The 14,891-nt window shown below is 38.3% G+C and overlaps 1 protein-coding gene across 3 annotated transcripts in view; it reads left to right on the top strand.

Annotated features, from left to right (window-relative positions):
- SLC24A3 (solute carrier family 24 member 3) overlaps positions 1 to 14,891 on the top strand; it is a 183,567-nt gene that overhangs the window by 113,781 nt on the left and 54,895 nt on the right. For all 3 annotated transcript variants that reach the window (XM_026672544.2, XM_087961079.1, XM_087961080.1), the window contains exon 3: positions 2,066 to 2,142. In XM_026672544.2, coding sequence (XP_026528329.2) covers positions 2,066 to 2,142 — 77 coding nt within the window. The remainder of the gene's footprint in view (positions 1 to 2,065; positions 2,143 to 14,891) is intronic.

Here is a 14,891-nt window from a genome sequence, read left to right on the forward strand (position 1 = left end):
CGTGGACAGGGAGGCAAGGCGACAGCCTGTCCCGCATTCTCTGAGCCGAGCCTCTGCCTGATGCACGTGCCGCTGCAGCGTTTGGAGCTGCCGGCACATTTGGAGATGCCTAGGGACGGGGAAGGGCTGGGCCAGGGGTGGAAAGGACAGGCGGTTTTGGGCTCTCTCCGCTGGACCCTCCGGCCAGGGAAGCAGCGTTGCCATCGCCTCGCCTCCCTGTCCACAGACAGGTGGGCGCTATCACTGCCTCGGCAGCTCTCCCGGGTCAGCCCGGCAGGTGGACGCGCACCCGTGGCTCGCTTTTCTGGCTCTGCCCAGCCCACCCGGCTCCAGCACAGCCCTGGTGGGATGAGCGGAGGGCCCGGCAGGGAGGTGCTCGCTGCCTTGGCCAGAGCTCCACCGCCGGGCAGGAGGGCCCGCCTGTCAGCTGTTCTGGGCACCCCAGGCAAAGCTCTTCACGCTCTGCCCAGCGCCAGGCAGGGATGGTGGCTGGGTGCTTCTCCTGGGGTGGGCCAATCCTGCGCTGCGGCCCCAGGAGATTCACCTCCCCACGTGGGGTTGGGCTGCCCTCTCAGGCAGGGGAGGCTTTGTCGTACTGGTAGTAGGGCGTCGTTTTTAAAAGAATGGGCTTTGCCTTCAAACAATGGCCGGGAAGGCAGTGAGAGGAGCGCCTGAAGCTGAGTGTCTCCACCAGGCTCCGGTTGCAGGGAGGAGCCCTAGCTGGCTGTGCGTGGCTGCGCCAAATGCTGCGTGGCTGCGCCAAACGCCGTGGTGTTGCTCCAAAAGCCGCAGCAGCACGGGGAGAAGGGAAGACAACGGTGGCGGAAGGTCTCCCGATACGAAGTGCCCCACCAACGCTGAGATCAACGCAGACAGCACCCTATCCGGGTGTGCAGCAAAAGTACTTGGTGACAGTAGGGAGGTTGGTAGCAAGGCATGGCTGCCCGTGGGGCACTCCTAACAGCAAGCCCCCCACCGTTTCCCCCCATTTCGCATGTTTAATATAGACCTTAATTTGGGGGGAGGGGCTTAATTTCATTTTATGCCTATAAAACATGCTGGGACTTCCTATTCGGGGAGGCCATATTGTTGGAGAAATACGGTAGTAGGACTGCAGAAAAAAACAATTGCAACCAGCCTGCCCTCCATTGAAGACCTGTATATTGCATGGGTCAGAAGGAGGGCTGAGAAAATATCTACACACCCCTCACATCCTGGACATAAACGGTTTCAACTCCTCCCCATAGGGCACCATTGCATGCCAAAATAACTAGACACAGGGATAGGTTTTTCCCTCGTGCTATCCACTCTGCTGAACACCTAATTCTCACAGTATTGTCTTATTTCTAAATATATTTACCCATGTTATATGGTTGTATTATTATTATTATTATTATTATTATTATTATTATTATTATTATTATTATCCTTCCGATCTTCTTTATTATCCCATTATTGATATTATTATGATTATGATTATTGTTACTCTGTTGCTTTGCATGTACACTGAGAACTTTTGCACCAGAGACAAATTCCTTGTGTGTCTTTACACTTGGGCAATAAAGTGTTCTATTATTTTCCCACAATTAGTACTATATGCAGTGATAGTGAGAAAATAATAAATTTAGCCCCATTCACTGTACAATTGCCATCACTGTTTCCCAGTTAATATATCCTCTGTTAGTACAGATTTTGAAATAAGTAAATCCACCTGTTTGGGAATTGCTCCAAACTGCTAAAATCAGCAATGAATCTGTAGAGATTATAAATTTTTCAAAGTGCTTCTAAATTATGACCAGTATTGTAAGTATAATTTTATTGTTTTAAGAATTTGATAGATCTTTCAAGCCTGGTTATTATAACATCAAATTTCATTATACATATTTACACTAAGATGTAAAATGAAGTAGCTTGGTAATAACATGCAATGTAGGACAGTTTCTATAATAGAGGAACATACAATGATTGCCAGACTATAAAACTACTTTGCTTGTTTAATTAACATATCTTTACTACAATTCAACTATTTCTAATGTTTTGATTTTCTTTTCTTTTTCCTTCTCAGCTCTCCGTGAATTCCCTAATGACATCTTTACAAATGAAGATCGGCGGCACGGAGCAGTAATTTTGCATGCTTTCTGTGTGAGTTGTTATCTGCCTACATGGATATTATGTTGGCTGCTTTAAAAGAGATGAAACAGCAAGGGGTCAAATTAATATTGCCTATTCATACCTTAAATGCCTTTAAATGATTAAAGATTCTAGTTTTCAGTAGGAAAAGTGAATTAATTGTTCCCATCAAAATTCTGATTCACAGGATACCGCAAAAAAGCAAATACTGCATGTTTAAAAAGCTGCTCTGCCCACTTGAATTGAACTACCGTGCCATCTACTGTATTCTGGCTACGAGGATAATTCAAAGTTTTAGGGTTGAATTCCAGAGAGAATATTGAACTTTATATCATATGTCTTTTCTCTCATTTCCTGGAAAAAATAGTAAATTAATTGCTTATTTGAACATACTTTCTCTCTGTGTTTCTCTCCCCCTCTCTCTCAATAAACAAAGATCCAGATCAGTGTCCCCCATATGCCTGGATTGGTGGTAAAGGTCATTTTGCTGATTACTAATTGTTTTCAACGTGATTCACACGCAAGAGCCAAGGAGCTAAAAAGGCAATAGAGTTTTATAAAATCCAATATTGTTCCAGGTTCCGCACCACCACAACCACTTAGTAGCCCATAGTTTCCTCAGCCAATCAGCTACTGGAACTATTGTTGAAAATGAGAAACTAAGCTATATCCATTTTCTGCAATATTTCTATTATTCAGTTAATTTCTTATCTATTCATATGATAAACTTATGAACTGTAAGAGTTTCTCTATAGAGAGATGGGTAGCATATAAATTTAATAGATAATGATAATAATTAACAGATAGGCATCTGCTTCATAACATCCCAGACTTGACAACTATTGATAAGAAAAACAAAATGTCTGGATATTGGATGTGGTAGTACCTGGAGACAGCAGAGTAGAAGAAAAAGAACTGGAGAAGATAACAAAATACAAAGACCTGCAAATAAAAATAGAATGGCTGTGGCAAAAGAAAACAAAGGTAGTACCAATTGCATCTTGGGTGCAATCCCAAAATGACTGGAGCACCACTTGAACACCATCAGCTTTTACAAATTCACCATGAGTCAATTGCAAAAGGCAGCTTTGCTTGGAACAGCTTACATCCTGCGAAGATACCTTTTAAGATAATCAAACATCCACATCTGCCTACCTCAGGTCTGTTTGTGTGATGTCTCTCTTGGATGACTCCCCGGATTCCTTCTCAGATCAAGGGAGAATGAGCCCATTCCTGGCACAACAGGAACTGAGTTGGTTAATGGCTCTGAATGGAGGAGGAACTGCCTTCTGCTCATGATTCGAAAACACACAGAGCAGAGAAAAGGCAAGGGCAACAGAAGTGAGCCAGACTACTCATGAGGAGAAGGCCCCACTCATCTTGATGGGATGCACTGGAAAGCTGGCTATTTATGACAGCAGACAGAGGGAGGTGTTGCTGGAAAAATGTATTGGTTTTCTAGCTATTGTTTGATCGTCGTGATTCCTACTTCACTCTAGATTGACACCGTGTTTGGAATTATGCCTTGAAGACTGAACTTTTCTTGCCAAGTGAGCTCTCATGTGTGGATTTAAGTTTTGCCTGGTGGATTTAACTTTGTTTAGTGGAGTTATTTGAGCAACTTTCAATTGCTTTATGGACTATTGGGCCATTGCTTTATGGACTAATCTTGGCTAACATGTGGCTGGACTTAATTGGGACAGTTCTGAGTCTTGGTGAAGGGAAGTGCTGGGGAACATTAATAAACTCACTAAACCACATTTACTTGTGTATGTGAGTGAGTGGAGTAGCACAGTTGGAAGGACTTGATAAGTGGACAGAAATGCCAAATCCTGCCTGAACATCTGGCTGTGACAAACTGTAATTAATAATCCAAGTTTTTGAATAGTGATTTATGAATGGATTCTTAAAGTTGCTTAACTTAAGATCAAATAGGCAATCCTATGATAATCAAATTATAATATCCAACCAAAAAATAAGCCATCACACCAGTCAAAGTTTATGTCTTTTGGTCTTGCCCTCCACAACAGGCAAACTTGAGAAAGTTGAGGTGTTCAGGGCTAGTAATGGTGATGGAGGTACATGTTCCTTTTTATGAATAAAAAGGAAGAGACACCAACTTGACTTTTTTTGACAGCCACACCCCTTTTCCTCCTGATATCCTGCGCTGTAGACGAACTCTGTTATTAGCCAAGTTAAGTGAGTTTTTTCAAGGCTTGGCCTTGTTGAAGGCTCAGTGACGTTTTACAGGACTGAATAGAGACATCCCATAGCAGAATGTTACCATATCAATACTGCCCCCTTTTTAATATGGATCAGGGCTTACCTCTTGGGCATTTTTAAGTTAACGGTTTAGGAAAAAGTTTTAGAAAATGACAAGCAATGTGATTTGTCAACAACAATTTTAATAGAATAAATTCAAAGAAAATAATAATACCTGAAAATTGTCTTTCCAGGATTGCATAGTATTTGTTAGTCAACTTATTTATGCTTATTTCAGTTCAACAGTCACAAAATACTTACTGAGCACAAGAAACTGAAGTGGCTGGTTCTTTATGAAATCATTAGTCTTTATGATGATTAAGCTTATTAATTTAAGATGGGAGACAATAAAAATAATACCATATTGAAAACAAGAAGGCATCCATTATATGGTTTGCATTTACCGGTAGTAGAAAGATAACCTTTCAAGACAATATTAATAATAAAGAATCAATTGACTGTAGCATGACTTATTAAGTAACAAATATCTAAAATGTGCTTAAGGAGTAAAGAGGTTTAAAAACATAGAAAATAGGTGCACTCAGTGTGATCTATGTTAATTTGCAACTTTGAATAAAGCAGTCAGATAAGTCTCTGGACTATTTTTACCTTATTGGGATGCAAATGTTACTTTGTTTCTGATCTTTGATCAAAATAAATTGGAATACTGGATTGGTTGATCGATTGACTGATTAATTGAGAGCTGTATTTAGGATTTTGTTCCTACTCTTTCTGCAGAGGACACGCCAGGGATCACTCAGCCTTTTTAGCCAATGTTAGCTGTAACACTGAATTGTGATCCTTTCTCTTCCAAGGCAAACATAAATGAATAGCCACATATATCCCTTTCATCCTAGATCTACTTATCGAAAAACTAATCCATATAGCAGAACAAATTATAAACTTGCATACACATTGTGTTCTGACCTTCTATCTAAATTAAAATCAGCTTTGAAATGCAATAGGAACTAATGAGCTTTCTTGTGAAATGTGTTTCTTTGAGTCACGGAGGGAATTATAAGAATTTAATTCATAACTAATAGGCAATTAATTATTACTTGCTTATCTCAACTATCCTTATTAGTTTATGTATTTTACATTCTGCTACAAAAGATATGTTTGCATAGTGTTCTTGCTTCTCTTGAATGTCCACATTAGCATTTATGTAACAGTGAAGTGCTATTTTATACAGAAAACAAAATTAAAATGAGCATATAAAAAGCGACTATGAAAACAACCTAGAAAATGAACCATGGCAGCACTTGAATTGACTTAGAACCAAACTACTTGGGCTTTTAGTCTCACTCTATGTTTCATAGGTGGTGATGTCATCACTTCTTATCCTCCTTGTCAGGTGTTTGATATATTAAATCTGGATTTTAATGGCTTTAGACTGGACAACAGGGTGAGATATCATAAATGGTGTATACAAAACTCTTGACACTGAGAAGACTTATGATGCATGTAGCATTGAATGGCACTACTACTGGAACCTGACTTACCAATTTGTCTGATCAATAAGTCAGTGCCTTCTATTTCCCACTCCATCGCTTTTAGTACAGTTGTTCATAATCCTGCTCTGATCTAGATATTTGTCTTTGCAGGTCTGGCCAGATCTGTTTTAATAGCTTTGCCAAGTCCTGGGTCAAAAGCTTCACACATAAATAGAATACTTTAAGAGGAATCCCCTTGTTTCTGCACTGAAGAAGGAGTTCAAAACTCGGCGTCCTAGTTACTTTTGCCCAAAGTACTGTATTTTCTCAATGTCTTTTTGGTCTATATCTTGAGTTGCTAACTGAGAGAAAGATATGACCTGTTCAGGAAATGGATTTATTTGGTTGAAAAGTTTTTAAGTTGTGGTTCCTTGTTTTATGATGCAAGTGACTAGCCTACCTTTATTTTCATAAAGATGCAAGTGTCTACACTTCGTTATTGATTCCAGAGTTAGCTGTGGCTTTCTCTGTGCCATTAGGTGATTTGTGTTGTGTGCCATTTGCAACCTCTCCTGGATCAGGACTCCCTGCGCTCAGTCTCTGGTCATCTCACAGTTGGACTATTGTAATGCACTCTAAATGGGGCTACCCTTGAAGAGCTTTCGGAGGCTACAGCTGGTGCAGACTGCGGTGGTACAGGCAGTTTTGCCCCCCCAAATGACCCCTGTAACACCTTCTCCACGAGCTACATTGGTTACCAGTTGCCTCTGGATGCAGTTCAAGATGTTGGTGATCCCCTTTAAAACCTTCATGGCATGGGTCCAGGTTCCCCCAAGGACCATCTCAACCCACTGGGATTGGCTCGTTAATTAGCCTACTTGTGCCGGCAGAGGTGGCATGCTGCATGTCCCATCAGCCTCATAATTCCATCTGGTGGGGTCCAGGAGGAGGGCCTTCTCTGCTGTTGCTCCTGCCCTCTGGAACATCTCATCCCCCCTCCCAATGTGAGGTTATCCTATCCTTTCGTAAGGGTCTAAGACCTCACTCTGCCAATTGGCCTGGGGCCCCAGTGGAGGAACCATACAGTGGAAATGGTTGATCGAGTAACCACAGATCCCACCTTCCCCAATTCCACCCTCCCCATGTGTGCTAAGATTTTAATATTTGTTTTAATTTATTCGGGTAAAAATGTAGTTACATTTTTAATGTGAATATTTTTCATCTGTCATCTTCCTTTTTGTAAAGCAAAACCTAACCAGAATGTTTACTGGCTACTTTCCTCTTTGTTCAGCCAAGTCCACTATGAGGCCCCAGGCACAAACAGGCCTTTATATAATCATCTCTATAGCTCCAGAAATTACTAGCTCCACCCCTGTCCTACCAGATACTTTCTCCTAATTAAAATCATGTAATAGTTGTTGTGGATTTAGGATTTGAACCTAGAGAAAGAATCTAACCCTAGATTTAACTTCATTGAAACCTCCAGTTGGAATCCAATTTGGTCTCTCAAATTATAAAGCCCATTCACAGAATAGTAATAACACTTAGCAATAGCGTTAGACTTATATACTGCTTCACAATGCTTTACAGCCCTCTCTAAACGGTTTACAGAGTCAGCATATTACCCCCAAACAATCTGGGTCCTCATTTTACTGATGTCAGAAGGATGGAAGGCTGAATAAATCTTGAGCCGGTGAGAATAGGACTGCTGAATTTCTGGCAACCGGCGATCAGCAGAAGTAGCTGCAGAATTGATTCTAACCACTACGGCTCACGAATACACATTTGTATAGGACAAATTACAAATCAATAGACTTTTTCTTCTAATACTAATACTTAAACATATGCAGTAAAATAGAAAATGCTATTGCAGCTCTTGCTATTTTCCCCTATGGAAGTAGAGTCATAAGCAGCTCTTCGTGAGTTATAGTGATGTGACAACCTTAGGTAGCAAGTTTGATGCTATTAAGAACAATAGAAAGAAAGCCAATACTATACAACTGTAAACCATTGAGATATTCTATATAAGTTTTACTGAGGCAAATGGCAGGTGTAAATAGTCCTAGAGAGAGGATTAGTAACAATTTGGTATTGTTTGGCTTATGGAGAGAATGCCGTGGGCTTCTGTTTGGATGAGCTTTAATAATATATTGCTCCCTCTGGTCCCAATATAAAGTCATCCTTACTAAATTGATAGAGGATCTTTTCTAGACATGCATGTTCTGGGTTTTTACAGCTTTACTGCCTTTTAATATTATACACTGCCTAGAGTCTAATGGGGTTGGGCTGCCTCCTAAATCTCATTAATGTGGCAGGGGGGGTAGGTGGGTGAAGGGTGAGTATTTAAACATCTGAGGGTCAAATAAATTCTCATTATTTGTCTCTCTATATTTGGTAGACTAAAAATCACAGAGATAGAAGACAGTATGGTTACTGTGCTTTCTGACAATCACTAGAAATGCCTTCTCCATTGTTGACTATTAACTTGAAGATTCTAGTTTGGGGACTCCTTCAGAAGACATTGGAAAGAGCATCCTGACCTTTCAATTACCATTTGATCAAGATGGCTGTCCCTGAAAAGACTTGCTGGCCAGTATTATGAGTTCTAGATCAAACTATGACAATCAGTCTATTCTTCTGTAAGCACTGGACTTTGAGGCTCAGCAATATTCACTCATTGCCTCCTAATCTATCTACTAGCTTCTCCTTTTTAAAATAATTTTTTATTACTTCTAAAAAACAGAAAAAGGGAACAGAACAGAAAGATGTATGCATAATAAAAACACTTAAGCAGTTAAAGTTAAGTAAAAAAAACTATAACAAAAGATTAAAAATATAGAATATGTCAATACTTTTGTAATTGTACAAAAATTACAATTGTACAACAAATACATGTGTGTATGAGAGAAAGAGAGAATGAAATAGAGTAGAATGGAATGGAGTAGGAGAGGAGAGGAGAGGAGAGGAGAGGAGAGGAGAGAAGAATTGAGTTGAAAGGGACCTTGGAGGTCTGCCTATACCTATACTATTTCAGACAAATGCTTGTCCAATCTCTTCTTAAAAACTTCCAGTGTTGGAGCATTCACAATTTCTGGAGGCAAGTTGTTCCACTGATTAATTGTTCTAACTGTCAGGAAATTTCTTCTTAGTTCTGTGTTGCTTCTCTCTTTGATTAGTTTCCATCCATTGTTTCTTGTCCTGCCCTCAGGTGCTTTGGAGAATAGTTTGACTCCCTCTTCTTTGTGGCAACCCCTGATATATCGGAACACTGCTATCATGTCATCCCTAGTCCTTCTTTTAATTAAACTAGACATATCCAATTCCAGCAACTGTTTTTTGTATCTTTTAGCCTCCAGTCTCCTAATCATCTTCGTTGCTCTTCTCTCCCCTCTTTCTAGAGTCTCCATATCTTTTTTACATCTTGGCGACCAAAACTGAATGCAGTATTCCAAGTGTGGCCTTACCAAGGCATTATAAAGTGGTATTAACACTTCATGTGATATTGATAGTGTCCCTCTATTAATGCAGCCTAGAACTGTGTTGGCTTTTTTTAGCAGCTGCAGCACATTGCAGGCTCATATTTAAATGATTGTCCACTAGGACTCCAAGATCCCTCTCACAGTTATTACTATTGAGTGAGATACCACCTATATTGTACCTGTGCGTTTTAATTTTTCTTGCCTAAATGTAGAACCAGGGATGGGATTCTACAGGTTCGCACCTATTCGCTAGAACCAGTTGTTTACATTTTAAGCAGTTCAGAGAACCGGTTGTTAGAAGAAATTACTGGCCTAATCCTATAAGGAAGGCAGGAAGGAAACATTCTGGTGTTGCTTACAGAAACTGACTCTCCGTTGACCCTTATTACATTCTTGGCAGGACTAGACTTCCTATCTCAGGAAGTTCTCTGGAGATTCTTTTTCCTTCCTTTGCTGATATTTTGCTTGTGTGGAGTGACCATTCAAAGTTACAATGGCACTGAAAAAAGTGACTTGTGACAGTTTTTCACACTTACAACTGTTGCAGTATCCCCACAGTCATAAGAGGCCAGGCGAGGAGATGCGTGCCTCGATGTGAGTGATGTGGAGTTGGCCACACCCAGCCAGTCACATGACCACCAAGCCACGCCTGCCAACTAAACCATGCCCACAGAACCAGTTGTTAAAAAAATTGAATCCCACCCCTGTGTAGAACCTTACATTTTTCACCATTGAATTTCATTTTGTTAGATAGGCCCAATGTTCAAATCTCTCAAGATCCTTCTGGAATGTTGGCTATTTCTGCCAGCTTGGTGTCATCTGCAAATTTGATGAGTTCCATTTATCTAATGCAAACACGTGTGTGTGTGTGTGTGTGTGTGTGTCCCTCCCTCCCTCCCCCCCCTCTCTCTCTGTATAAAATTTGCAAAAACCAGAAAGTTAACATTGATTGTTGGCTTCCAACAATACTTTATAATAAGTAAACTTGTTGATATTCTGTAGGCCAGGCTTGGTAAATTGACCCCTCCTTTATTAATTGGTAACTGCTATCAAAATATTCTATACATAGATATATAGAGAATAACATATATGCAATATATAGTTATGTATAGAATAACATATCTTATATAATTTTATATATATAGTAACTGGTATGTAACACGTTTTTAACCTCTTGGGTTTTCTATCAATGAGGCTAATATTTCATTATCCATGCAAAGTCTATGATGATAGACAATTGCTCCTAAGTAGCAAGAGTAATCAAATCTTTAATCAGTTGAGTAAATGGAGCCATAGTGTATATTTATCTTTCAATGCTGTAGTATCAATCTTTTAGCTATGATAAGGCTGCATAGAATCCATCTGTATTGTCCAGTTGTAAAATTCCATTATATGTTTTCAGAAGAATATTATCCTCTGAAGATTTTAACATTGGTCACACAGTCACACATACTTAATCTACGTTTGTTGTTCAGTCACTAAGTCATGTCCTTGATAAGTATAGGACATTTGAAAAACATACATTTTAGAAAAGCATGGTCCTTATTACATTTACAACAAAATTCTGTCCTAGACCAGGGGTCCCCAACCCCAAGTCCATAGACTGGCACTAGGCTGCTCAAACAGGCAAAGTCCCATCCACGGGATGCAGGCAGCATGCAAAATCACGTCCTCTCCAGTCCATGGAAAAACCTCTCTCCACGGAACTAGTCCCTGGTGCCCCAAAGGTTGACGGCTGTCCTAGACAATCCTGTTCTATACAGATGTAATGAGTCCAATACTTAATCATAATGATTGTATAAATCATAGTTTAAGATCCACTGGCATTATTAGTCAAAGCAGTATCTTCTTCTTGTGCCGCATCGGTCATCGGACGTTGGTGATCCTATTTTTATCAACAGCCACACAATAAAGTGCTGTTGAATTTTTCCAAACCAGTCCCTTAGATTTTGAAGCCATTATGTTCTTCTTCTGCCTGGACCTTGTTTGGCTTCAATGTTTCCTTGGAGGATTAAGTGAAGTATGGCATATTTTTCTGGGTGTGGCATCTCATGTCCAAAATATTCTAACTTTCATTTTTTATGGTTTTGATTATTTATCTTGTCTTTCCCAGGTGGCTTATCACCTCATCATTTCTGATTTTGTTAACCCAACTTATACGTAAGAGCCGCCCGTAAATCCACATTTCAAATACTTCTAGTCTCTTCAACTGCTTTTCTGTCAGAGATCAACTCTCCACTCCGTAGAGCTGGATAGAAAAGATGACAAGCCTGATTCTGAATCAGGCTTATGTCAATCTTAGCAATATAGGAACCTCTAATTCTGTATTCCACTCATCTCTTTAACATCCGCATATCAAATTATTTTATTGATAACAAATACCTATAGAAACAAATGGTATCCTTCAAAAATATGTTTGGTTAACCTCAGGTGTTTCAGAAACTGAAAATGTTGTTGGTCCAAATATTGTTGTTAACCAATGTTTTAGCTATGAATATTGCAGATGAGTTGCATATATGAGGCTATATTTATCTGTTAACACAGTATACGTTAAAATTTATATTGTCTATAACTGACTCCAGAATCAATATCCCTGCTTCTATCCAAATTTCCCATATTACCATCTTTTTTTCCAATTTTTTAATGTTGGATAATGTTGGAAATCCAATATTAAAAATTGTGAAAAAAGATGGCAATATGGAAATATTGGATGGAAACAGGGATATTGATTTAGCATAGGAATTTAGGATTTATCATAGTCAATTGAGCATATGAAAAAAGATTGAATCTGTTTTTATTAGATATTACATTTCATAGCTTTATAACTGATATTCTAATATTCTGTAACTCCAAATTCAAAAAATTGAATTCTCCTTTGTTAATTGATGAATGCTTTTTCTGTAAAGCTTATTCTTGGGATCAAAGAACCCCATTAAAATATTATGAACAAAGAGTATATTTTCAGGTGGGAGGGATCCAGATATTTGAACACGAATTGTTCTCAGAATACAAATTAATCGGTGGGAATAATTTTCATTTTGAGAGCATTCATCTTTCCTCAAAGGGTGAGGTTTAATGACTCCCATCGTGAGATTGGACAATAATGAGCACATTAAGTGTCATCTTTACCTGATTCTGGTTCAATTGCAATATTACTTGATGAAATATTGATAATATTTCTCTGATAACATTTATCACATATCTATCATACAATTGACTAAGTTTTGGCACCAAAAGATTTCTAGATGCTTTATACCATTCTATAGGGAATACATAAAATCCGGGTATTTTACCACATGACAGAATTCATGTTAACATGTTTTCAACAGAGATGATTGGCAGGAAAAGACCTGGTAAGATTTTGGCTAATTGTTTAAAGAAAAATAGAAAAAGATAGGGCAATGATTTGAATTAAAAGAGATGAAATATATAAAATTTCACAAGATATAAATTATCAATTTTTAAAATTTTATTCAGCACTATGTAGCAAACCAGAGCTTACACTGGATGAAGATATCAAGAGCTATCACTCCTAGACTGTATACAAAAATCAACTTTTTTGCCCACTATCTGAGGTGGGAGTTTAAACCAATAATTTTAAAAATTTACTACTTTGTCTAGTGTGTCAGCTCCTTAAGAGCTTACCAGATTGCCCTGCTTATAATTACCTATCTTCCCTAGTATTAGATCTGCCTATGGAACTGATTTCTTGATTTAAACCATAATCTATGACTATAGTTGTTGGTGTTTTATAATACTGTACTGTACAACAAATGAGGAGGTTATAAGCATCTAGGTGTAAGGGATCTCTTTATCACTGACTCTGCCCCACCCAACCAGGAATGCCAGGATCGATATACAGGTATAGTCTTCAGATAATATTTGCAGCCACCACCATCTTTTTCTCCCTTTACCCTGGGTTTTAGGGTAAGAGGAGTCCAAGAGGAATAATTTACCTCCTGGGTAACTAAGAAACACAAGGGCACCTTAAGTCTAGCATCTGGTAGTCAATTTGGAAACCACCAAGCCTTCTGAAGCAGGTTATCAGATTGATACAAGGTTCAAATTGACACCCAAACGATCCATTTAAAAGTAGCATTTAATGTATAAATTTATAGTATTTGCAATTAAAAGAACTGTAGTTACTGTAGTTCTCACCAGTGGTGCTAGGGCCCATAATAGGGAACAAATTGTTACTGGCATTTAAGCAAATCTTCTCTTTATTACAGCTTAGGATATGTTACCCATGTCTCTGAATATTGATCTTGTGTGTGTGAAAACTATTCCATATGTCTTCTGTTTGGTGGAAAACAGCCAACAGTATGTTGGCTAGCAAAATAATCTCTAGATCAGAGAGCTTAGTTTGCATAAAGTCTCTAATCTCTAATTAGCACATGTGGACTTAAATTGAGCTTTGTTTGAAGAAGACTGGTGCATGGTATTGGTATAAGCTGCTATCTTTGCTTTTTCTTATTTCATGCCTTCAATCTTCCTTTTCTGGATTCTAGATGAAGTTCTAGATCTTGAAAAGAAATCATGTGATGGTGTACATGTATGTACTTTGTACATCTTTTTAGTATTCTTCTAAGCAAATTACTAACAATAATTTCTTTTTTTTAAATTAAAATTACATTAAACTAAATTAGATGGGCTGTTGATCTGCTCCAGCAGAATGCTTTTTGTGTGATTAAATTATTATTAAATAAGGGTATAAATTTATGAAATGCTGTCTGAAATATTTATGACATGTTTATTTATTTTAAAATGTTGGATGTCAAAGCTTAGTTTTCCTGGGGAGCTTTTATAATAACATGATTGTTTAGAGAAAACACTTAAATTAAAGCAGTAGTTATAAACATATAAATAATAAATGCATCATCACCAAATTCATTTTATAGTAAAAAAAAAAAAACATGAGAGAGTATACATTATATATTTTAAGTCCTAGTAACAAGGAATGGATTAACAGAAAATAGGCTAAGCAAAAATATTTTCTTTGTATAAAAGTATGTATTTTCATAAAAAAGGATTAAAGGATGCCAAAAATTATCTACATGAAATTGATATGTATAATTTTATCTAGTGTTATAAATCTGAGAATATGATTGGGTGGGCTTATGGTCTAGAAAGAAATCCAAAGGTTGGTTTAGAATTGGGAAAGTATGTGTTCTAATCCTGCTTTAGGCATGAAAGTCAGCTGGGTAGTTTTGATCTGGTCATTCTTTCTCAGCTTGAAGAATTGGCAAGTTTTATTTTTTTATTTTTTTATTTTGATTTGTCAATTGCTTACAAGATAATAGGTATAAGTATATACATAGTTATGAATACATGGATACATATAAGAAAAATAAAAGAAACAATAGGACAGGGACAGTAGGCACGTTGGTGCACTTATGCACGCCCCCTACAGACCTCCTAGGAAAGGGGTGAGGTCAATAGTAGAAAGTCTAAGGTTAAAGTTTTTAGGGTTTGGGGAAGAAACCACAGAGTCAGGTAGAGTATTCCAGACATTGACCACTCTGTTGCTGAAAGTCGTATTTCCTGCAATGAAGTTTGGTGTACTTACTTACTGTACATCTTACTGTAC

Source organism: Notechis scutatus, chromosome 3, assembly GCF_049901735.1.
Source record: "Notechis scutatus isolate UNSWTSFEM ecotype Mainland chromosome 3, rNotScu1.2, whole genome shotgun sequence".
Classification (NCBI taxonomy): Eukaryota; Metazoa; Chordata; class Lepidosauria; order Squamata; family Elapidae; genus Notechis; species Notechis scutatus.